Source organism: Phallusia mammillata, chromosome 4, assembly GCF_965637545.1.
Source record: "Phallusia mammillata chromosome 4, kaPhaMamm4.hap1.1, whole genome shotgun sequence".
Classification (NCBI taxonomy): domain Eukaryota; kingdom Metazoa; phylum Chordata; class Ascidiacea; order Phlebobranchia; family Ascidiidae; genus Phallusia; species Phallusia mammillata.
In genome coordinates this window covers 20,422,618-20,446,435 of record NC_137255.1, presented here as the reverse complement: position 1 = coordinate 20,446,435, position 23,818 = coordinate 20,422,618, and the positions used below count along the sequence as shown (strand labels likewise).

Here is a 23,818-nt window from a genome sequence, read left to right as displayed (position 1 = left end):
AATGGACAACAGACCGTGTAACGAGACTGCCCATAAAGCTTAACCGGTAAAAACGTTATATATAGTTAAAATCTCAATTATACGCACAAAACACGAAACAATAAACGTGAGATGTTTTTGCAAAACGAGCAAGTGTCAGAGCATTCCGTTTTACGTTGAACACACACAAAACACAACATGACTCAACCTCTACTTACATTGTCGTGATGCAACAAATCACTTGTGCTGTTATGTTTATGCCATGAAAGTCGTGACTGATTCATATGGACAACTGTTTGTCCACATGCAAACAAATGATAAAATTTAAAACTTCCAACATGTACAAGGATTTGATCAAAACAAGAAGACCAGCAACTGTGCTGATGAGGACATATACCGATTAGAGAGAGTAACAGAAAACGTATAATTATGTAAATGTTTTGGTTGTAGAAATATGTAAAACCCTGACTATCATTCTGGTGAGTGATCTAGTGGTAGAGGCGTGTATAACATATCGGTTGAAGTTGCGTTCAACTGAAATAAGAGAACCTCATCCTGGAAACTCCTTGCGCTGGAAACGTTCCTTGGGAAGGCCTGTGACGATTTAAAACAAATTTTTAACAATCAAACAAAACTTTTTGTCATATAGTTTCCGAGATCTTTAGATGTTGCCCCTGTGTCGTGACGTCACTTGTCGCATCAGTGGTGGGATTCAACCGGTTCGCACCGGTTCTATAGAACGAAATTTTATGAGATCAGCGAACTGGTTAGCATTACGTTACTGTCAATAGACTTTTTGTGACAGAACCGGCTGAAAATATGACTTTTGTGCTAGAACCAGCTGACTAAAATAAGATGTTGTGAAAGCATGACATGGTGTCAGAAGTGGTTTTCCAAATAAAATGAAAGGTTTGTTCTCACTACCGGAAGCCATCTAATGGAGTGGAAATGTGTCACATAACTGGGTAAGGTTTAGGGATTTTAAGCTTTTTTGACGGCTGTTGGATATGATGGAAAGTCTGCAAAAGGTAAAACATTGATGTTGCTCCACGTGCTGGAAGGGCAAGTTTAAACCATTTTGACGTTTAAAATTTAAGAAGTAAAAATCCGGCTTGAAACTGTGGTTTTCGAAGACCATCACACTGATGTGCGAAAGAGAACATCACCAGCAAGCCATGCAGTTTTTTCGCAAGAACCTGAACATGGGTAAAAGAATTAAAGTTTTTACATCAGTTAAAAGAGGTTGTTCAATAGGTGTGAATTATCTAACCTTTATGACTTCTGAGATAAAACTGTTATTTGGTATTAAAGGCGACCAAGGAACAACGTGACAACGATCTGCTGTCCGGTGTATTAGATTTATTTATTGCACTGGGTTATGGCCCAGGTTGTCAACGAATATAATCAACAGCAATGTTTGTTGCAAAGCTCGACCAAGCAAAGAAATTAATTTTGCAGTCTGGAACAAGCTACCACAAAGAATGTAAAGCATGCAAATGATAGAATCATTTTTGTCACACTTTAATCATTCTAACATGTTACCAAGTTTGTTAACTTCATAAGCTGCAGGTCCATTTTTTCAAATGATTTCTTTCAAACCATCCAACGATCACCGAATTTTATTTACAAAGTGTTACTACTGGGTCATTGTAACACTATATACGGATCTGTTCATAAGTTTAATGGTGAAAATAACGGCCCAAATAGACATTGTAAATTTACACTTGCGTATATAGGAAATGACACGCAAAAAATTACAAAAGAATACAAAATGTCGCGGAGTTCTGTTTCGCGAGAAATAAAAATTCTAACGATTATCACACAAAAATGCTTCTACCCATGTTGGGGATCAGTCAAATGACAACCGTATTATGTTCAAGCTGACATATGTGTTGTTTCTGCGCTGCACCAATCGCTTGCGTATCGGCAGCGGTGTTTGCTGCCCCCTACAGTACATCATTTTGTAAGAAGACGTTTGGTGCATTTAGTTAACTTCTTATACCAACTGAAACCCAAACTTCACGAATCACATAAATTAATTACCTAAAACCGATTTTCGTCAGCTACACGCTTTGTCGACATGTGAGTAAGCAAGAACTGATATAACACAATATACTCCAAAAGTAGAACGTTAAACTCGAATCGTCCCATCTTTAATTCCGTCCTGCATTTCGGGAGTAAGGAGAACATATCTTTTCTTGCAAATGTCCAAGAAGTAAATCTTATCATCAACAATTTCTAGATTAAATCCTTCCTCACGTAACAACACTTTGCGTTGCTTCAAAGTTCCAGTCAATTCAAAACAATCTTTTACTCTGTAAGATTACACGAATAAAATTAGGATACCAACAAAATTAAACAATTTTCAAAGGAGATTTGCCAGTAACATTTTAGTAGGAGGTTTATACGTTTACAAAAACCTGCACTGTGTATATGTTGTTGTTTCTGGTGTAAGAAGGCAACTGACCAAAACCAAAAAAATAACACAACGGCTTACCTGACGAAACAGGGTCTTGCATAGGAAGGAAGGTTGTCACAGACGTAATCGTACAAACCTTGGCAATCAAGTTCACCAGCCTCCAACACAACTGCTGCCATTCCTGCCCGACCTTCGCTTCCTGTAAGGTACAAACAGTTACATAACAAAGTTTTAAATATAGTATATCTATAGTCGGGCTTTAGAGCATCTCAGACTAAAGCATGTCGAGGTAATAATCTGGTTTGGTGATTAAACAGGAATTTCCTCAACAAACCTGGAATCTCCACCCCATACACATTGGCCTCTTTGATTCCTGGACCTTGCACAACAATATCGCTCACTTCATTCGTCGAAACGTTCTCGCCTTTCCACCGGAAGGTGTCGCCAACACGGTCACAAAAATACACGTGATAGTTTTCGTCGCACATGAGTAGGTCTCCGGTGTTGAAATAACTGTCGCCTTCCTGCAAAATAAGCAACAATGTGTGATATCACCGTTACACACGTCACTTATGATGACCAACCTTAAATACGCCATGAAAAATTTTCTTCTCGGAGAGACTTTTGTTGCCTGAATAGGGAGATACAGCAAATGTTTTGTCAATTTTTCCCACCAAAAGACCAGGTTCATTTGTATCGGCGATGATGGGACTAAACAAATTGATAAAAATGGTTTAGTTGCAGTATATCCTTATCTAGACATTATGTTTTGAAAAAAAGCCGCATATGTTTTGAAAAAAAAATATTAGATTAGGGTTGCATTGTAGCCGATTTTTTTATACGTCGACCTAGATCAGGGGTGTCCAACACGTGGCACGCGTGCCAAAAGTGGCACGCAGAGCATTTAAAAGTGGCACGCAAGCTTTTGCAAACTCGGATGGTAAACATTAGGATTTGTCACGCAATGAAATTTGTTTCTTAAATTCTAACTTCAGTAAAGATTATAAAGTTACACAACCCACTAATTAAATAAATAGTTTTTTGACAAAACTTAAGCCCCGTGGCAAACTATTTGTATCTTGTGTCGCATAAACATAATAAAAGGTTTTTACAGTATCATAAATTGATCCCGTACCGTTAAGACGTTTAAGAAATGGTTTGGAAAAAGTACCAAACGTTGGCACGCGAGTATATTTTAAAACTAAATTTGGCACGGCGGTGTGTTCGAGTTGGACACCCCTGACCTAGATTATATTTCTTACCGTCCATTCTTGTCTCTTACAAGTTCATCAGTTTCGGGATTGTATTTTAAAATAGCGCCGTTTGAAAGTTTCTAAACAGCACATTATTAATTTTTTACGCAGCAGAAGAACATTTTTTCTCACAGAATCGCTGGAACCGAAAAAAAACTCGATTTTAGTTGATTATGATATTTAAAGGCAACAAAAATGAGCTTTTATGAATAACACACAGACGTTGTAATTGTTGCTTATTTTACAAATGTTTAGGGTGATTTTATTATATTAACAAGGCGTTATCTTGCTAAACAAACCTTCCAAAGTGGACTCATTGTTCCTAGGCATCCAAACTTATTGTGAAAGTTGATGAAAACCACGTTACCCTCAGTAGAGGCATAAAATTCCAGCACGTGAATACTTTTTCCGTACCGATCCAGGAACGTGCGCCAAACATCAGGTCGCAAACCGTTTCCCATGATAGCTCGTACGTTGTGCTTACGATCATCTGAAGTCTGAAAAGATCGTTTTTTTCACGGGGTTTGTACCTACGACGCATCCCGATTAAGTTTATTTTAACTGTATGTGGGGGGTCAGACTCGTTTCAGCTTCTAGTACCGTTATAGTCTCTTAGCGCTACCTTGCGGTAAGGAATTTGCTATTTGCCGTTAATATTTCTTTGGGTCAAGGTGTGATAGGGACTGGTGTTTAGCTACCGAGTTACAACTTTTTCACAACAGTTACGGTATACAATGAGTGTTTAATTATAAAATAAATCACAGTCATCGTACTCAACTGAAATGCAGAGCAAAAGGGAAATAATGATAATTTAAGCCTACATGTTCAGGTTAAACTAACTGGAATATCTAGAAAAATAAAGAGTATTTTTCTGGAGTTAAAACCCGTTAGTTGTTTGCATCGGTAAGCTTACATGTTTCAGATTTGTACCAAAACAGTTACAGAATATAAGGGAAGTTACAGTTATGTCATTAACCACTTGTGTCATGGTCAACTTAAATATGGAGCATAATAAAAGAGAAATAAAATTTGAGTAGTTTTTTCACCGTGGGTTGTTTGCAGACGTATCGCATAGTTTCGCCAATGTACTGAATGATTGTAACGTTGTATTTGCGACAGTCAGACCAAAGATGACTTGCGGAAAACTTTTTTCTCAAAGCAATTGTAGAACCTACAAATAAAGCAGTAGGTTAAAAAAGTCCTACTCGGTTAAAAACAGGTAACTAGATTGTTTGTCTTAAAACTCACCAGCAATCAATGATCCACAAAACCCCAGCAATGCTGCAGATGAGTGATATAGTGGAAGAGGTGTGTATACAATATCATTGCCGTTTGCTTTTAACAAGAGTAACATGGTCGAACCCAAGAAACACTTCTGACTTGAAAGTTTAACGGCCTTCGGTAGACCTAAAAAGACAAATGTTTGGTCACTTATAGAAAACTTCAATTTATGTCCCATGGTTTTTCAATTTATATGTAAACTTGAGAGTAACTTAAACACAAATATGGCAAACAAACAAAACAGCAAATCAAATAAAACTGTTTGTTCACTTCATGAACGCTTAACTTCCAAATCGTCTGCGGACTGTGGTAGACATATTACGGTATTTTTTCCGCCTTAAACTTTAGTAAATGATACTCAATAAGGCTCAACAATGCCCATTATTCGTGACAATGCAATTGGAAGGCCACGGCTTGAACAAAGAGTCAGTTTGTTATATTTTTGCTGTAGAACTCGGCATGGTGAAGTGAGTGCTTCTTTCAAAAATTCAGTTGTCTTTTTTCATGAAGGAGTAAGGCTTAAATCCTGTAGTGTCTATATTGTTTCGTAATTTTAATGATATGTATATCGCGTTTGACAAGTGTTTAATACCTGGCATATAGTTTGCTGCATATTTTGCTAATGTAAGACTGTACCTGTTGTTCCCGAGGTGTAAATGTAGCTTGCAGGATCAGTAAATGCGCGCTCGCCCCTCCGGTCCTGTGGAATGTCTTCATTCGTTTGCATGTCTGCCCAAAACGAAATATCAGTTTCAGATGTGATACAATATATGGAGGTCGGTTTCGAAACAGTATGTAAACTAAATTCACGAAATGGATTGGTTTTGTTTTTCATCAGTTTCAGTTTCAATCTTTTAGCCCTAAGCCCAAAACGCATTCAACGTGATGTGAAAACGTAATAGTGAAGAAGTTTTAGCACAATTATTTTTCGAAAGACTAAACGTTCGTTGGGTCCAAAGGTCGAGGCAGATATCACGCCATATCCTATGCGATAGTTTTGTGGAAAGTTTCAAATTGTACTGAGTCCAAAGTGCAAATTTCAGGCAACGTCACGCCACATCCAAGTCAGTACTACCAATTTAACCCTGAGGCCACTTTCGCATGACGCATGAATGTAATAGCACGTTTATGCATGGGAAGGGTGAGGGCAAGGACAAAACATTCAACTGTAGCCATGTGATCACGCCATGTTGCTCCATTTACTGGTTGTATTACCGAGTAAAAAAATAAGAAAGGAAAATATGACTTTTACGTACCTACTAGGTTGGAAAACGATTCATATTCGTCCGTTTGCTCCCCATACACATATACAGTAATGTCGCGTTCCTGAAGATCGTCTTTGATTTGGTTGACAGCCTGTAACGCAAAAAATGAATTTGTGAGAAACAGAAATCTATTTTGCATAGAACTTTTTTTTAAAACGCATCAGTCAGACAACTAACAACATATTTTACCTCGAACAAATGAGGGTCTTTCCCAACTATTAAGAGCTTGACTTCGGCAATGTCGATGCAGTGGAGTAGGGACTTCGTTCGAACATTGGTGTTAAGAAAAGCTGGTACAACCCCAAGTGCCGTACTCCCAACCCACATAGCTAGATATGCCGGTTCGTTCATCATAAACAAGGCAATCTATATTACAGGCAATCAAATAATCTTTTACTGGGTAAAATTATTATTTTTTTGTTTCCTATTCTAAACAGAAATAAATTGGTAATACAAAGTAAATAAACATTGGAAAATCAGCACGTTGTAAAAATACCGGCTACGTTAAAGTTAAAAAAGTATCAAATATACTTTGTCATTTTACCTTGTCGCCAGATTGCATTCCTTTAGAGCTCAACGCTCTGCAGCATTTGTTGGACCAGCCCAGCATCTGCTTGTAAGTCCACACCTCATCCTCGTACAAAACAAATTTCTGATCTCCGATCTTCTTTGCTTGCATTTGAAGCCTGCGACAAAACCGTAAGTATTTCCTGAATAATTGTAAAGCTACACAAAGGATTAGCTTACATATCATATACGACAAGATTGGACTTCTCCCATTTTTTGTTTTTAGATATGAGGCTTGAAAATTGTTTCGCATAGGTGATGTCTTCTGCCAGCCAAGGGTAAAACTTCTTGATCAGCCACCATATTGAACCTACCACGGCAAGCGGTGCACCCAGCAAATACGACAAAATGATCATTGTGTAGCCTAATGATTGTTACGTAAACAGGTCTACAAACCGTACAAATCTAGAACAAAAGCGAAAACCCTCTTAGTTAAAATAGGGAAGATTTTTTTGCAGTTACACGTTGAGAAGCTTAATCACCTCACAACACCCAACAAATAAAATGTCCGGGTTCATTTTTTCTAGATAATTTGTTTAATTTGTTACATCTCTTTCAGATTTTGTATTACAAAAAATATCTTTCAAATAGTTGTTACTTCTGGCTACTTGTTTTCGCTTTTGTGTTTACAAACACCTATCACAACAAGTTTACTTCTGCGACAAGTTCTTCTCTGCAGGACAAATAAATTGTAACCGCGACAAAGACGGCCTATTTCTTTAAATTGTTGGCTCTTTTTTTTCTTTTCACTACGTCTGCAAGACAACGGTCAGCCACATTACTATACCAGATCGTGCAACGACTGCCCGTAAAACTCAGCCGCTTATTACGTAATGAGCTTTCAATTTCGCTTCACTCTGCCAAACAAATTGGATTTTTAAGACGAAGCCAAAAAACAAACATTCTAACGTGTTGAAAAGATTTAGTTAATTAACGTGCCCTAAAAAAGATACTAAAACGCGGCAGAAGCACAAAATACGAATTTTATTTCTAAACGTAAGACGATTCGGCAAATCCTAAAGAGTCAAAACATAACATTGTGCGTTAAACATGCAGAGCATGACTGAAACTCTGTATACCTTATGCAGCAAAGCGTTTGAGCTTTTAAATTTATTCCACGGTATATGGCACTGATCCAAATGAACAACGCTCACAAAAGGGAAATGAACGTGAATGCCATTTAAAAAGAAATCAAGGAAAACATTTGATGAAATGTTTGTTGGCATAATTGCTACAGTCATGTTGTTGAGTGGCATAACTAAAACACAACCTTGGCTACAACGTTAAAGTGTATCAGAATTAAAAAACATTGTCTTATTTATCGCATGCGGAGGTTTTTACGAAATATGATCATCTACGACTGTACGAGTTTTGATCATTTTTTTTCTGGTTTTTGTAAACCTTTGAAACAACACAAATTTTCTAAAGCGAGCTACGTTGATACTTTAACTCCTGTATGCCTTGTGATAAAAAATAGCGCTTGTAATGTTTTTGCGCTTTATGCCAAATGCCCAGCACATGGTTTCAAGTCACGAAATTACTGAACAAATATTTTGCAGCATATCTGATTTTAACACCACTTGAAGACGTTACAAACTAAATTATAACAAAGACCAAATCAAGCGGAATTGCACGACGTTTATGTTATCAAATAAACCAGATACATCTGCTATAAGCATCTTATAAACAGGTGGAAATCGCCTGGGGAAATGTGTTGACCGAGCAGCTACAGGTATCGGAGATACACACACCCCTGCACTGATGATCTCGAGAGCAAAATGGCATGTTTTTAACAAGCTGAAATTCCAACGATTTAACACTTTGCCCTGTGTTGCCAACCACATTTCCTTTAACAAGTTTTCAAACTGTGACACGACATAAACTTTTCAGGTACCATCTTAGACGCTTAAGCTGGTTAGGAACACTTCGCTATTTGTTAGTAACTCTCTAACCATTTGGCAAAAACAACGCTAGCATCACTATACCTGATACGAGTTACAAACCATCTTTTACAGAATACACGCAAAATGAAGCCACATGGTTTATTATTCATATTATCGCTGCACGATCAGCGGAAAACACTAATCATACACCGAATTACAGATGCATAAAATATGATGGAAACGCGGCCAGAAAACAAACAAGAACAATTGCAATGATAAGGGCCATGCCTGATTCCAAAAATCAAAAATGCTGCAGAACATAATATGAGATAAGGCACAACATACAACGCTGAAATACAAGAGATAACAAAATCTACAAATTTTTGTTCAACTATATGAAATTAAAGCATTGACACAAAAGTCTTGCTACAAAATACACGCACGGAATTGATCGATAACAACAATATAATAACAAATCAAGAATGGTTCAATCTGAAAAAGATTCACCTGTATAACGTAATTTTGCTAAAAATGGAATCACGATTGGTAGTTTACGTTTATATGAATGTCAGTGCAAAGATACATTTAAATTGCTACTTGAATTGGATAAAATGACTAAACTCTAAATATATTACATAATCATTTATTTCATTTGACAATTGTAGGACTTATTTAGCTTGTGCAGCCAACAGCACCAATCACTGCAAAATGAGTTAATTTTATCCAATCAAAAACATGCGTTTGATATGTAGGCTGCACACGCTTGTTATCCATCACGCTTCGTACACAAGCACAACCCAAAAACATGCAGTCAGCCTACATTCGAATTGTACCGACTTCAATCTCGTCTTGCATTTCGGCAGTAAAAGGAACATATAGTTTCTTGTCATTGTCCAGGAAGTAAATCTTGTCGTCGACAACTTTTAGATTAAATCCTTCCTTGCGCAAAGCCACTTTACGTTGCTTTAAAGTTCCGGTCAATTCCAAACAATCTGTTACTCTGTTGGTTAACATTACATAAATCAATTGAACAAAGCTAAATATATAAGTTACCACAAATCCGTCTTTGTAGAATATTCTTTGCTTTTGCTTTTAGGGATTAGTTACAAGTGATTTACACAGCAAAGCAATAAATGGTTTACCTGACAAAACAGGGTCTTGCATAAGAAGGAAGACTGTCACAGACATAATCGTAAAAAGCTTTGCAATGCAGTTCATCTTCTTCCAATACAACTGCTGTCATTCCTATCCGCCCTTCACTACCTGAAATCAGAACGATTTTATGTAATTATATGGCTCTAAATACACAAATTAGCCCAAGCGTTCGACCTACAAGACGAAATGTAAGCTCGGGGGTAAAGAAACAATAAACTCTCTACGTCCAGATAGAAACAGGCCATTTCGGTAATGTCTAAATTTTGAAGCAAATTTCTAGACATGGTCGCTTTAGGTTTGTGAATCGATTTAAATGAAAACAATAGTAGTTCGGAACCAATGACCAATGTATTATTCTTTGGAGAAAATTCTTGTTATCAACACAAGTAAAGCTTTTTGTACTTATTTTTTGTATCAATCTTTCAAACCTGGAACCTCGACCCCATATACGTTGGCTTCCTTGATTCCTGGACCTTGCACAACAATATCGCTCACTTCATTCGTCGAAACGTTCTCGCCTTTCCACCGAAATGTGTCGCCAACACGGTCACGAAAATGCAAGTGATAGTGTTCGTCGCACACAAGTATATCACCGGTGTTGAAATAACTGTCACCTTTCTGTCAAAATATAATGACATTATATTACGTTTTGGGGTCACATACGTCACGTGTGAAGACCGACCTTAAACACGTCCCGAAGGATTTTCTTTTCCGTGAGACTTTTCTTGCCGGTGTATGAAGATATAGCGAATGTTTTGTCGATTTTTCCAACCAGAAGGCCAGGTTCGTTCGTATCAGCCACAATGGCACTAAACAAGTGGTTAAAAAACGTTAATTGCATCTTACCATTTTCGCCAATTTTAGGAATGTCATATTACTGCTTACCGTCCATTCGCATCCCGTACAAACTCCTCGTTTTCGAAATCGTATTTTACAATAGCGCCATTTCCGAGTTTCTAAAACGAATCGAAATCTAACTCTAAAAAGTATTAATCCAATAAACGATAACTATGCTGCATGCAGTGGACACTGTTAATTTCGCCCTAGAAGGTCTCAAAAGTGCGGCTGATGACAAGACATAATAGGGCGTATCAGCTGGTGTATCCATCTAAATTCTAATTTACTTTTGTGAAGTTTAATTGTTAACCTAAATTTGACAAATTTTGCAAAACATATGTGAATATTAAACCTTCATTAATGGGCTCATCGTTCCAATACATCCAAATTTATTGTGGTAGTTGATAAAAGCCACGTTGCCCTCGGTGGCCGCGTAAAACTCCATCACTTGAATATTTTCACCGTAACGGTCGAGAAACGTCCGCCAAACGTCAGGTCGTAAACCGTTTCCCAATATGGCTCGAACTTTGTGCTTGCGGTCGTCCGGAGTCTATTAGTACATACATAGTGGACTTTTTGGAGTAAAATCATTGTTAATGGGGTAGTATATCAGTACAGTTTTGACTAATGAATGTTATTAGGCTTCGACAAGTTAATGTTATGCAACCAAACTAGAAAACTGGCAACAACTTTAATATGCGCTTGATGGAAATTAAAACCAACACAACTAAAACAAAATTTGCAACAAAAAATTGTACAGTACTAACCGTTGGTTGTTTGCAGACATATCGCATCGTCTCGCCGATGTACTGAATAATTGTGACGTCATACTTGCGACAATCGGGCCAGAGATTGCTTGCGGAAAATTTCTTTCTTAATACCATCGTACAACCTACAAACAAAGTACTATGTTGATTGGTTTGGATAGTACAGTTGTAGAGAGACTAATCGGTAGCATTAAAACTTTTGACAAATTGTTTGTTTTGTCATCACTGAAACGCTCACTTTCCTGGCGTGTAACATCTAAATTGTTCTCCAAACGTTTACTCCAGCGCCCAAATTACCATTAGGCATCAAGTATTGATGTTTGTATGCTTCTTTTTATCCTCGCTGGGGGGACAACACCTAAATATGTCACGCTTACAATATGTCACGACTCCGACGTCGTGCCGCAAGTCCGAAGTAATTATTTACTTGACTTTGGTGACTTCAATCGAGTGTTACTAACGCGTTCCACCAGCTTGGAGCTATGCTGTTTAGGTCTTAAGACACTGTTGCCTACATGACATTCGGCCTATTTATATTTGATAAACTCACCTGCAATGAGAGTTCCGCAAAACCCCAATAGTGCAGCAGATGTGTGATACAGTGGCAGTGGTGTGTATACAATATCACTTGAAGTTGGATTCAAAAGTGATACCATAACCCCACCCTGGAAACACTTCTGGCTAGAAACTTTTACAGCCTTGGGAAGACCTATGATGAATAAACAATGCTATGAAACATGCATCAAAACCACTGGATCGACAGCTGTCGGGAGAAATTTATAAAATATATATGGCTGTACCACACTTGAAAACATAAACAAATTGAGGTCTGTAGTTTTTGAAATTCAAAGAAAAGTTAAGTTTGAATGGCTGTACCACATTTTAAAACATAGACAGATTGACGTCTACCTGTTGTTCCCGATGTGTAAATGTAACATGCAGGGTCAGAAAATGCGCGCTCGCCTCTCCAGTCATGTGGAATGTCTTCATTTTTCTGTTTGTCTGTCCAAAACTCAATTTTAGAGATGGGAGTTGCAAATACACAGGTAAGTACCAGAACCGAAGTGTCGCTGGCTACATATGTTACTAGCATTTACCTCCATTTTTGGTGTCCTAAAAAGTTTTCGTTTTCACCAAATTTACACAAAACTGATGCAACGAAATTTAAAAACAGAAAATGTTTTTAATGTGGCTGGATTTTCGAAACGTTTCTAAGGTGATTCGGTCCAAAGTTCGAACAGGCTATTTTCGTGAAAAAAACAGACACAGTCATTTAAGGCGGCATTTTTGAAGAATTCTTCTTTTTTGAGTCCAAAGTCCAAACCGTTGGCACAAGTAAATCCAGACTTTTCGATGAAAACTATTTGTGGGAGTGTCTCAGCTTTCACTAAATTCGTAACGCGACGTCAATTTCGAATGACGCGAGACAGCTCCGGCACGCACAAAAACGGCCTCACGCCACGTGGTACAAAGTCCAATGTTGCGTGCGCGAATAGCAATAAGCCTTGACGAAATGCACACCATGGTTTGGTTTCACTTACCGACTAGTTGTGAAAATGACCAGCAGTTGTCAGTTCGCTCCCCGTACACATACACGGCAATGTTGCGTTCCTGAAGATCCTCTTTGATTTGATTAACTGCCTGTTACACAAAATCCTCTTAAAGGTGGGAAAAAGCGCAATCAAGATTTGGAGTCTAATGAGAATATAAACCTAGATTTGCCAAACATGGTAAAAAAGGCTTAAACGCTAGACAATGTATAAGACAAATGTATAAGCGTTTTTGGTTTACAACGACATGTGTTCACCTCCAACAAAGAGGGATCTTTTCCAACAATTAAAAGCTTGACTTCTGCAATGTCGATACAGTGAAGCAGAGACTTTGTTCGCAGGTTAGTGTTAATAAAGGCCGGTACAACTCCAAGTGCCATACTTCCAAGCCAAGTGGCCAAAAATGCTGGTTCGTTCATCATAAACATGGCAATCTAAAACGAAATTCGAAAATGCAAATTAGTTACACAAGCAAAATGTCTACCAAAAACACAGCACAATAAAAAAATCTAAAAAATGTACAACGATTTGTCTTCAATCATGAATTGTTTATGCAAGTAGATGCCGAATGAACAACTTAGTGCATTGACTTGACTTCTGTCATGCAGCTCTATCGATCCTGTTGCTCGGGGAAATTGCTGTCGTTGGTTCGATTCCTACCGACCAACATTTGTCTCGCTTGGAGCTAGGCGGTATACTGCCCACTTGTGAGCGGTTTAGAAATTTTAATCATAACATGTTTATTATGCCTTCTCAACCTAGGTGGTATACCGACCGATTCTGAGTTTTGTACATTTAGATGGGCACATACATTTACATGTACTTTACAACCAAATATGTTTGTGTGCGAAAATAACTTGTCAAATAAAAAACAATGTAAAAGTAAGCGTATTGTACAACAGGTGAGATACATTAGTCTATATTCCTCCCTTGTGACACAACGTTTTCTCGAAAGGTCGACTTTAATTCGGTGTTACGCTTAAAAAAAAACGGCATACTGTAAGTTATACAATCTTATCCCGTTTCTGATAGAACTATAATTTAAGCAGTACAATAGTTTTAGCAGAGATCTTGGGAGTTAAATTACACTCAAATGTCCAACTGGCGGTTCACCTTATCTCTTGGTTCTAAACCCTCTGATCGCAACGCTCTGCAACATTTGTTTGACCACCACAGCATCTGTTTGTATGTCCACACTTCATCCTTGAACAAAATAAATCTCTGATCTCCTTGTTCACCCGCCCGCTTTTGAAGCCTGTGTCAGAAGACAAAAAGTACTTATTAAAAACGGCTCACAAATGCGCCAAGTATTGGCTTACATGTCGTAAAGTATAAGATTGGACGCTTCAAACTTTCCAAATCTACTCAGAAGGGATACAAATGCTTTCAAATAAGCAATGTCTTCAGAAATCCATGGAAAGATCCTCTTCACCAACCACGATATTGAAGCCACAGCAAACGGTGCTGCCAGGAGATACGACCAAAACGACATCGCTTCCCAGAAAATTCAGGTTACACACAAAAACACACACTATATGTTTTCCACAAGCCTGAATACAAGTGAATATAATGTTAGAGGAAACAACAGTTAAGTAGACTTATTTTGATCGAAGTAAAGTACAGTGCCTAGAAAAGAATATATAACAGTAAAACAGATCAACAGCTGACAAATAATAAATTATCGTGCAAGATTTGGCAGATACTATTGCCAAGGTGATTTCATTAGCCACTGCAATTTACGCTTTATGATACAAAGTACAAGAAAACACACATACATGCGATCAGACACACAGTATCAATACTAATAATTTAAAGAAACAACATCATTTTATGCTTGTGCAACTTTACTGTTAATGGATACAGTGATAGTCTACAATTTACTGACATATGCAAAAGTGCAAAACGCCTAAAACACAAAATGATTTGTTGACCCCAAAACGCTTGGCAGGTTGCAATAAAACAAATAGCAACAATAAAAATGCGTTAAGTGCAAGACACATGGTTTGTTATGAACTTTAGTGGTAAACTTGATTGCACAAAGGGTGGGCAAATGTCGATAGAAAACGCGGCACAGGTATTGCACAAAGGGTGGGCAAATGTCGATAGAAAACGCGGCACAGGTATTGCACAAAAAGTGGAAGATATACTATCTTAATGCATATTTTCGATGTACATGTTGGTCGTAAAGTAAATACTTACAATGATATTTTTTTTACTATTTTGAATACAGTTTAAATATTTGTTACACTTTTTACGTTTTTAATAATGAGTTACTATCGTCTGCTTGTTTATTTATCATTTTTTTGTGGTTTAAAAATATTATGCATTGTTTTCTTTCATAATAATAAGTGGAAAATGGCTTAAGCTTCTGGGAGGGCAAAGGCGGCAAATTGAGTAGCAGGATTCAGAATAACCCTGGTTGAAGACCTTGTCTTATTCTGTCAGTCAGGGGAATATATCTCTTCTTGTGGTTGTCCAAGAAAAATATCTTGTCGTTGATAATGCTCAGATCAAATCCTTCATTCCGTAACTTTACTTTGCGCTGCTTCAGTGTTCCAGTCAATTCCAAATATGCGGTGACTCTGTGCAAATTGTTTAAATGTTAATCTCGTTTAGGTAACAAATTATAGTAAACCTCGGCTAATTCGGACCCGTATAAACCAAACATTTGACCGGAGCCGCTTTATAAAAAGTCGAATAATTAAAGCCTTATCACATAAAATATCATTTGTACCTCAAGTTTTGTCCGAATTAGGCAAAGATCCGGATAAACCAATTTTGGTTTAACCGAGGTTTACTGTATCCAAAACCTGCACACCCACGCCTTCAAAGACTACTATATTTCAAATCCCGTTAAAATAAAAAAGTTTACTCATTTTGCACCTTATAAAAATAGGTCTTGCATAAGAGGGCAAATTTTCGCACACATAGTCGTACAAAGCCTTCGTCTCCAGTTCACCACCTTTCAGTACAACTGCAGCCATCCCTGCTCGACCTTCACATCCTAAGTTTGACCGTAAAAAAATCATAATTAGCATACACAAGCCAAGCTTCGCATGATTTTCTTGCACACGAACAATTTGAAGCCTTTGTTGGGTCCAGTATCATTATAACGACACGTTATCGATAAAAACGTGCGTTTTGCACTCTGTTTGCTACAAGCAATTGTGTAAGAAATTTTGGCTTAAAGGTCACGCTTTCCTTATCTCATTTTTTTCCTGATGAAGGCGACCTGAATAGAACGCCGAAACATAGGTACAAAGAAGGCAAAAATTTAAATTACAATATCAAGCATTTGTAATTATGTACGTGTGTTATTATTTCTCTAGCAATCCTAAAAAAAATATGCCACCTGGAATCTCGACCCCATACACGTTGGCCTCGTTGATTCCTGGACCTTGCACAACAATATCGCTCACTTCATTCGTCGAAACGTTCTCGCCTTTCCACCGGAAGGTGTCGCCAACACGGTCCCAAAAATGCACGTGATAGTTTTCATCACACTTCAGTAAGTCACCGGTGTTAAAATAACTGTCGCCTTCCTGTAAAAAATCCAATGTTTGTTAGTCTATGATTCTTGCGCATGTTTTATTCGCGAAAGACATGTGTGGTAAAATACATTTTTTTGGAAACAAACGTGGAAACTATTCAGCACGTCATTAAAATCCACTTCATTAAAAATCCAAATTCGGCCTAAAGTTTACCTTGAATACATTGTAAAGAATTTTCATTTCCGTCAGTTGTTTTTCGCCCTTGTACGACGACATCTTGTACTTTTTGCCAATTTTCCCCACGAGAAGACCGGGTTCATTCGTACCGGCGTGAATAGCACTAAAGGTAATCGAACAAAAAAATGAAACCTTCGCATGAAGATGTAGTAATATTGTACAACTTACTGCCCGTGCTTGTCTCGAACTAGATCACCTTTCACCGGATCGTACTTAACGATTGCAACGTTACCAAACTTCTGCAAAGATAAAATTGTTTGTTTGATATAGTTTTGGAAATGCATCTAAATTAACAGCAAAAATAGAGGACTTTAAATGCATTTTTAACATCAATATTATAGCACGTATTTGCATTTGTAATAATTCGGCCGGATCTATTCATGTTTAGTGTTTGTCAAGGTGGGGTTTTTCTCGCCCTTTGGGGCTGGCTAATGACATCAAGTTGCGGTTTTTACCAACATAAGTCGGGGTTTTTGAGAAATTTTCCTGGTAACACCGTTCATGTTGGGCTAGTTAATAGTGCAAACTTGTTATAATTACAACAGTAGACTGTGATCTTTGATATTTGCAAAGTTATTTACAAGCTATTTTCTATACAAATGCGATTTATTCTATGGACCTAATGTCTTGATTCTTTATGCCGACAGTTTCTTTACGAGCAATTTCACTATCACAGTTAAAGGAGATGGTCATAAGCTTCAACATCAGATTTACAAACAGTAATTTAAGAACACCTTACTTTCATTAAAGGGGACAGTGTTCCAACGCATCCAAAGTTGTTGTCGTAATTCAGGAAAAAGGCATTTCCTTCAGTGGCCCCATATAACTCTAAAACCTTGATATGTTTGCCATAACGATCGAGAAAAGTCCGCCAAACGTCAGGACGCAATCCATTACCAACAATTGCACGAATACGATGGTTTCGGTCTCCAGGTTGCTGAAACAAAACACGGTTTTGAAGCTGTAATTACATCGTAACGTTTCCAGTGACCAATACAAAGTATTTTGAGTTTTGACCTCGCATTATCAAAGTCATTCCAAACAAATGCTGTTGTGGCATGGACGTGAGGAATAAATGAAATGTTTCGTAAGTTAACAGATTCAGAAAACACTGGAAGTCCAAAATTAAACACTAATTGTCCCAACGCGGTTATCTCTGTTCTTATGTGCGGTAAGGGTGTTGTTTTCAAGCAAGGCAACATTTAAATATGCACAAAGCCACCACGTTGAATGCAAATATAACATGGTGTTATTAACTTCGCCTTAAGAATAGACGTGCGACGAATAGTTAGTGTCCTAAATTCAAAAACATCCGGTTTTACCGAGTGAAACACGTCATTGCTTTTTTAGTAACAAACTGCAGGGGTCGCTTGACCTGCTTAAACGAAATGTTAAGATACTGCAACACACTGCACCGATCACTTTGACCCTACTTATATGAAATGTTGATATTTTTCCAAAAAATCATTTCATTTTGGGTCACTTATTAGGCACTGCTTTTTTATAACGTTTGTTTGTGCAGGCAGAAACTCTTGAGTCCCCCACACATGCAAAGTTGTAAATAATGCATTTTACGAGATGACCATGAGAAAGTTTGGTGTTGTGAGGTCAAACACAGTTATCAGTACTGTGCTCAAACAATCATGATATGTAATGTGCCAACAATCCAAATCTTATTACCTTTAGTTAGTTGAAGTTTGTCTTATTTAATGTTGTACTTTTAAGGAAAGAATGAGTAAATATTGGGACTACATGGTAAAACACAACAACTGGCACCCATCAATGACAAATTCTACAATCTTTTTAAATTTCATTCAATTTACCAATTTTATGGAACTGGTGGGGTAAATGTAGGGGCTATTCAGCCTTTCAGGGACACATAGTAAGCTTCAGTCCCAGTTGCTTTGTGTTAATACAGAATACTGTTGCCTGACGTTATTTTGCAATAGGACAAAGTCCACAACTTTGAAATACAACAAGAAACAGATTATGGTTAGTCATGGTATTTTTCAATAGGCTTCAGTTGCCCGTGTTGCCAACAATGGCAAAGTGCTAAATGCAATACAACATAATACAGCTTACCACAGGGTGGTTGCAGACAGAACGAAGTGTTTCTCCGATGTATAAAGCCACTGTAGCATTGTACTTGCGACAATCTGACCAAAAATGGTGTGAAGAAAATTGCTTTCTAATTGCCAAAGTGATGCCTGTACTTAACGGAGACATTTGTTAAGTTTCCAGACCACCAGCAATTATTACCGATAAAATTATATATTTTAATAGTACCTACCTGCATTAAGAACACCACAAAACCCAATGAGAGATGATACACCATGATAAAGGGGTAGTGAGGAGTAGACAATGTCATCTGACTGTAAATCTTTGTCAAAAGCAGTAAAAAACGAGCCACCTGACCAACATTTATTGTACCCCACATTTACAGCTCTTGGAAGATCTGAAACAAAAATGTGGTGTTTTAGTTTAGAAAAGGAGGTTTACATGATAGGTTTCAAAAATTAAAAAACGAAACAATACACTTTTTCCTACCAGTTGTCCCTGATGTATAAATGTAACAGACAGGTTCAGCAAAATTAGCATCACTTCCCCAATCTCTTGGAATATTGTTGCTCGTCTGCTGGTCTGGTAATGTATTATTTTAAAATTATCTATTTGCTACATTTGAAAAGTGCTGTTCCCAAGGAAACAAATAAAATTTGCGATCAATTGTAAACTAAACGAAAGTTAATTTAATTTGTGACAATCTACAAGATTTTGAGGGCAAGATGAATTATGCAAAGGCAATAATACTGCATCCATTTAATGTTAAAAAAGTAAGTGCATGGTATGATACATTTTGCACCAATGTTATCAATAGGAAAGTGGTCTAAACTGACTTTTCTTGTAACAATTTCACGAGCATTTAAAACAAAAATATAACTAAATTTTTAATGTTGTTATTATAGTCTAGTAAATCAATGCCACCTACCAACCAATTCAGAAAATGATAGACAGGTATTTGTTTGCTTGCCATACACAAACAATTTGATGTTACGTTCCAGTAGATCAACTTTGATGTGGTCAATTGCCTTTAAGTAAAGTAACATTTTTGCGCTCATGTCATCACAAGCAAAAAAAAATGTTTATGACTGTGTAATACAACTCTTCCTTTTAATGCCCTACAAACTGTTTCTACAAAACAAAACATTACCTCAAGGAGGTCTAAATCATTTCCAACAATAAGTATTTTAATCTCAGCAATGTCAATGCAATAGAGGAGTGATTTCATTCGAAGGTCGGTGTTGAGAAAAGCTGTGATTCCTCCCAAAGCTGAACAGCCAGACCATAAAGCCAGAAATGCAGGTTCATTCATCATCAATAAGCCAACCTGTATGAATACGTATGATGCCAAATTCCAAGTAAAATTTCTGTGCTTTGGGATAGTATGTTATCTTACCGATGTGCACGAGCAGCAAACTAATTATTTTTAAACAAAAAAAATTCATTTAGGTAAAACTATGCTGACCTTATCTCCAGATTGTATTCCTAGTGAGTGCAATGCTCTACCACATTTGTTTGACCACAATAGCATTTGCTTGTAACTCCAAGTTTCATCTTCTTGCAAAATAAGTTTGTGGTTGGGAATCCTTTCAGCTTGTTGCCTAAGTCTGTGGTATTTTAAAGAAGTCTTTAAAATCAAAGCTAAAACTGCCAAGTGAGTTTTTTGTCCATGACTATTTTTGGTGAAAACCTACCTGTCATACAGCCGTAACGATTCTTTTTCATACTTCTCACGTATCTGCACAAGTGAGATAAGGGATCTGATAAACTGAATATTCCCAGGTAACCAGGGCAGATACATGACAAGACATTTCCAGAAAATGTATGCGATTGCAGGAACAGCAAACACGTATGCCAACCAATCCATTTGCAATTTTTTTGTTAAATGCTAAACGACTTTAAAAGGATTAGCGTTTAGTTCCTATCTAACAAGTTATGTGTAGATACAATTTAGAGAAAGTGCTCACCTCTAGAAAGGCAAATGTTGTTTTAGCCTTGTTTAGTGTGCTTTAAATATATTCTCAACAGATACGAAAAAAGTTAAACAAAGTTACAGATTAAAATGCAGCAGTAGCGTTGCAGAGCAAGCAACTGTATTCAAGCGTAAAATACCCCTGGTAAATTGTTTACTCAACAAACTTCCTCCGCCCTCAATGTGGTCGCGTTACGAGACAGACGAAACCACAACTATTTTGTTGCATATTTTACAGATGGTTTTTAATTTCAATTTAAATGCTTATAAGCGAAAAACATTTATTTGTTTCAAATACTTGTGCAACCAAGACACATATACCGGTATGAAACGAAATAAACATTAGGGATTTTTCCCTAATGTGAAATTTTCGCTGGGATCAAAAATCACTGAAGCGTGACTGGTAACTTTTGTGCAGAAAAAAAACTTTGTTGCATAACTTATCTATCGTGATGAATTATTGATTTAATGGTGTCAAAATAAAAAACGTCCAAAACATGAATGATGCAAGTTCAGAAGATGTTTTTCAAAATCTAATTTCCTCCAATGACACCTTCTTGTTCGATTGTGACGGTGTTTTGTGGAAAGGCGCTAAAGCTGTCCCAGGTATGATGATGCAAGTTTTTATGAAAACTGATAGGCGTTACATCATAACATAGCTGGTGTTGATAACATGACATTGACAGCATAGGCTATGACACCTGAATTTGTCGGTTCAGTAACAGGCTGAAAATTCCATACCCTAAGTGGCCAAAGCTTCCTTAATGAGACATTATAGGCCAAAATAGGGTGTACGTACTGTGCCGCCTAGAGCAGTGGTTTTCAACCTTTTTGCCTTTGCAGACCCTTTTCGATGCTGTAAGCTAATCGCGAACCCCTTTGAAGGTTTAGATATTTTTATGTACTTTTTTTTATTAACAATCAACCAATACATGGTGCATAAAATACCAACCACATTCAGGACCAAAAGTTCAATCCCTTTGTTTGGGTGGGGATTTTGTGAATTGACAAGAAAGACCCGTTACATTGTGATGTAGCATTGTTCGCCACTGACAATTTACATCTGTTGCATCGCGATAGGATTAAGATGTCACAATGCATTTTCGTTTGTCACCTATGCAGCACATTTTCAAACGAGTTTTATGCTATTTTAAAATACCAAAGCATTTTTTAACATCGCGATTTATCAATCTCATTTCGTGTGAATTAAAAAGTTGTTGCAGACCCCGAAACGCTTTGCTGACCCCCGATTGAGAAACACAGGCGTAGAGCGTGGGAAGAGTTTTTTTAAAGAAGATGTTTCCTTTGATGCAATGTTTGTAAAACATACAATTTCTTGCAGGTGCAGCTGCTGTTGTCAACTTTTTGGAGAATCTCGGGAAGCAAGTAATTTTTGTGACCAACAATAGCACAAAATCACGTGACAAATATGTGGACAAATTGTCATCACTTGGCTATCCTTCTGATAAAGAAAAGATTTTTGGAACTGCCTACACAAGTGCTTTATATTTGAAGCACATTGCCAAAGTTTGTTGTACCATATTTAATTTGCATAAAATCAAGATTTATTAAGGCGTTTTAAAGTTTTTTTCAAAACCAAATTGTTTTATAAATGCAAAACAAAATACTTTTCTGTGGTTTAGATTGATGGTAAAGTATATTTAATTGGAAATGAAAGCATGGGAGAAGAGCTTGACAATGTTGGGATAAAGCATTTTGGAATAGGACCTGACAATGTTGCCACAAGTTTGGATTATGACGATATAAAAAGGTGGCTTAATGTGTGTTAAATTGTACAAAAGTTGTTTAAATTACAGTCTGTTGAAATTAATATAATTGATAAATTCAGCTTGCTTGTGAAAGGTTGTGGGTATTTTTCATTAAAAAAGACTAAAAATGTACCCATTTATACTTAGATGCAAGCTGGATGAAGATGTAAATGCTGTTTTGGTAGGATTTGATGGACACATTAGTTTTTCTAAATTGGTGAGGGCTGGATCATATTTGCGAAATCCTAACTGTCTCTTCTTGGCCACAAACAGTGATGCTAGGTTACCTTTAGGTATGTGTACAACTTGTAACAATAATTGTCAATTCTTCATGCATAGTTTAACATAAGCTTAGAATGTCAAAGGTGTGTTTACAGCTGTATAGGTGAAGTAAGACATGTATGGCAGAACTTAAATTTAATAACCACACTATGATGCACTTATAGGTGATTGTAAGCATGTTGTTCCCGGGACAGGGGTCATGGTTGCATCAGTTTGTACAGTTGCAGCCAGGGAACCTGATGTTTGGTGTGGGAAACCTGGAAAATTTATGTTTGAATGTATACAAGTGAGTATAAGGGATTTAAATGCTTTTTATAAACCGGAGTCCTTGAAAACATGAAAATATATGTTCAAAAAAATACTTAAACCTAAGCTTATATTAAAGGCAATGATACATTTTTTACAGAAAACGATTGATATAAATCCAGACCGTGCAATAATGATTGGAGACAATACAAAGACTGACATTGTATTTGGAAAACAAAATTCACTGAAAACTTTACTGGTCTTTTCTGGTGTCTCATCAAGGGATTCTGTGAACAGTATTTTAGAAAGTTCCGACCCAGCATTAAAGGAACAAGTACCTGACTATGTTCTTCCATCACTTGGAGACTGGGCTGAGTTTTGTTCATAAAGCAGCACATACAATTGTTTGCTTGGTGGTGCATGTTATATTTAAAAATGCTTATGTTGGCATATTTTAGTAAAGCAGTCCTAGCATTTCACATATTTTTGGAAAGTACTGAAGTGTAAAAACAACAAATTGTCTATACTCTGCTATTTTTTAGCTGAGATTATGTTACAACTTCCTGCTGTGATGTTATTGTGTTTCAAACAAGTTTAACTGTAGACAAAACTTTTAACTGTTGTAGATGTTAAAAAACTATTTTTATGGTCAATTTGTACCTACGGTGCTTGTCTGCTGTTGCAAATAGTGATAAAAACATTGTAAATTGCAATAAAGATTTTTAAAATCTGCAATTAATTTAGGCAAGTGTTTTCAACTTTTATGTAGATGTTTTGGTATGACTTAATATAAATTGTAATTTTGTG

General features: G+C 37.0%; 4 protein-coding genes across 5 annotated transcripts; 1 reads left to right on the top strand and 3 right to left on the bottom strand.

Moving 5' to 3' along the window:
* Positions 1–1,582: 1,582 nt before the first annotated feature.
* Positions 1,583–7,190, bottom strand: LOC145222739 (long-chain fatty acid transport protein 2-like). Its single transcript, XM_080088927.1, has 13 exons — positions 6,945–7,190; positions 6,742–6,883; positions 6,387–6,563; positions 6,189–6,288; positions 5,569–5,661; positions 4,900–5,058; positions 4,698–4,822; positions 3,951–4,148; positions 3,661–3,731; positions 2,983–3,109; positions 2,733–2,922; positions 2,477–2,597; positions 1,583–2,294 (listed from the first exon to the last, which is right to left on the bottom strand). The coding sequence occupies exons 1-13, from the start codon at positions 7,118–7,120 to the stop codon at positions 2,111–2,113; spliced, it is 1,863 nt and encodes a 620-aa protein (XP_079945053.1). The 5' UTR covers positions 7,121–7,190; the 3' UTR covers positions 1,583–2,110.
* Positions 7,191–8,792: 1,602 nt separating this feature from the next.
* LOC145222742 (long-chain fatty acid transport protein 2-like) lies at positions 8,793–14,521 on the bottom strand. The gene is made up of 13 exons (XM_080088931.1): positions 14,276–14,521; positions 14,070–14,211; positions 13,214–13,390; positions 12,948–13,047; positions 12,316–12,408; positions 11,957–12,115; positions 11,407–11,531; positions 10,992–11,189; positions 10,688–10,758; positions 10,485–10,611; positions 10,231–10,420; positions 9,790–9,910; positions 8,793–9,647 (listed from the first exon to the last, which is right to left on the bottom strand). The coding sequence occupies exons 1-13, from the start codon at positions 14,446–14,448 to the stop codon at positions 9,464–9,466; spliced, it is 1,860 nt and encodes a 619-aa protein (XP_079945057.1). The 5' UTR covers positions 14,449–14,521; the 3' UTR covers positions 8,793–9,463.
* Positions 14,507–20,815, bottom strand: LOC145222743 (long-chain fatty acid transport protein 2-like). 2 transcript variants are annotated; one of them, XM_080088932.1, is made up of 13 exons: positions 20,437–20,815; positions 20,208–20,349; positions 19,893–20,069; positions 19,671–19,770; positions 19,232–19,324; positions 18,975–19,139; positions 18,767–18,891; positions 17,424–17,621; positions 16,853–16,923; positions 16,661–16,787; positions 16,309–16,498; positions 15,840–15,960; positions 14,507–15,538 (listed from the first exon to the last, which is right to left on the bottom strand). In XM_080088932.1, the coding sequence occupies exons 1-13, from the start codon at positions 20,607–20,609 to the stop codon at positions 15,361–15,363; spliced, it is 1,860 nt and encodes a 619-aa protein (XP_079945058.1). In that variant the 5' UTR covers positions 20,610–20,815; the 3' UTR covers positions 14,507–15,360. The 2 variants fall into 2 exon arrangements, with proteins under 2 accessions (XP_079945058.1, XP_079945059.1); XM_080088933.1 differs by lacking the exon at positions 15,840–15,960 and having other exon boundaries at positions 15,447–15,538.
* A 269-nt stretch (positions 20,816–21,084) lies between these two features.
* Positions 21,085–23,746, top strand: LOC145222952 (glycerol-3-phosphate phosphatase-like). Its single transcript, XM_080089212.1, has 6 exons — positions 21,085–21,320; positions 22,057–22,241; positions 22,358–22,485; positions 22,631–22,776; positions 22,930–23,051; positions 23,172–23,746. The coding sequence occupies exons 1-6, from the start codon at positions 21,212–21,214 to the stop codon at positions 23,397–23,399; spliced, it is 918 nt and encodes a 305-aa protein (XP_079945338.1). The 5' UTR covers positions 21,085–21,211; the 3' UTR covers positions 23,400–23,746.
* Positions 23,747–23,818: the final 72 nt, after the last annotated feature.

Excerpts from the sequence above, each read along its gene's own strand:
- LOC145222739 (XM_080088927.1), bottom strand. The coding sequence starts at position 7,120 with ATGATCATTTTGTCGTATTTGCTGGGTGCACCGCTTGCCGTGGTAGGT. Across the intron at positions 6,289-6,386 it reads AAGACCCTCATTTGTTCGAG|GCTGTCAACCAAATCAAAGA; the intron begins GTAAAATATGTT and ends TTTGCGTTACAG. Across the intron at positions 3,110-3,660 it reads GTAAGAGACAAGAATGGACG|TCCCATCATCGCCGATACAA; the intron begins GTAAGAAATATA and ends CAATTTGTTTAG.
- LOC145222742 (XM_080088931.1), bottom strand. The coding sequence starts at position 14,448 with ATGTCGTTTTGGTCGTATCTCCTGGCAGCACCGTTTGCTGTGGCTTCA. Across the intron at positions 12,116-12,315 it reads TTACACATCGGGAACAACAG|GTCTTCCCAAGGCTGTAAAA; the intron begins GTAGACGTCAAT and ends TATTCATCATAG. Across the intron at positions 10,759-10,991 it reads CGATGAGCCCATTAATGAAG|AAACTCGGAAATGGCGCTAT; the intron begins GTTTAATATTCA and ends GATTCGTTTTAG.
- LOC145222743 (XM_080088932.1), bottom strand. The coding sequence starts at position 20,609 with ATGGATTGGTTGGCATACGTGTTTGCTGTTCCTGCAATCGCATACATT. Across the intron at positions 19,325-19,670 it reads ATCATTTTCTGAATTGGTTG|ACCAGCAGACGAGCAACAAT; the intron begins GTAGGTGGCATT and ends ATACATTACCAG. Across the intron at positions 19,140-19,231 it reads TTATACATCAGGGACAACTG|ATCTTCCAAGAGCTGTAAAT; the intron begins GTAGGAAAAAGT and ends TTTTTGTTTCAG.
- LOC145222952 (XM_080089212.1), top strand. The coding sequence starts at position 21,212 with ATGAATGATGCAAGTTCAGAAGATGTTTTTCAAAATCTAATTTCCTCC. Across the intron at positions 22,486-22,630 it reads GATTATGACGATATAAAAAG|ATGCAAGCTGGATGAAGATG; the intron begins GTGGCTTAATGT and ends ATTTATACTTAG. Across the intron at positions 22,777-22,929 it reads TGATGCTAGGTTACCTTTAG|GTGATTGTAAGCATGTTGTT; the intron begins GTATGTGTACAA and ends ATGCACTTATAG.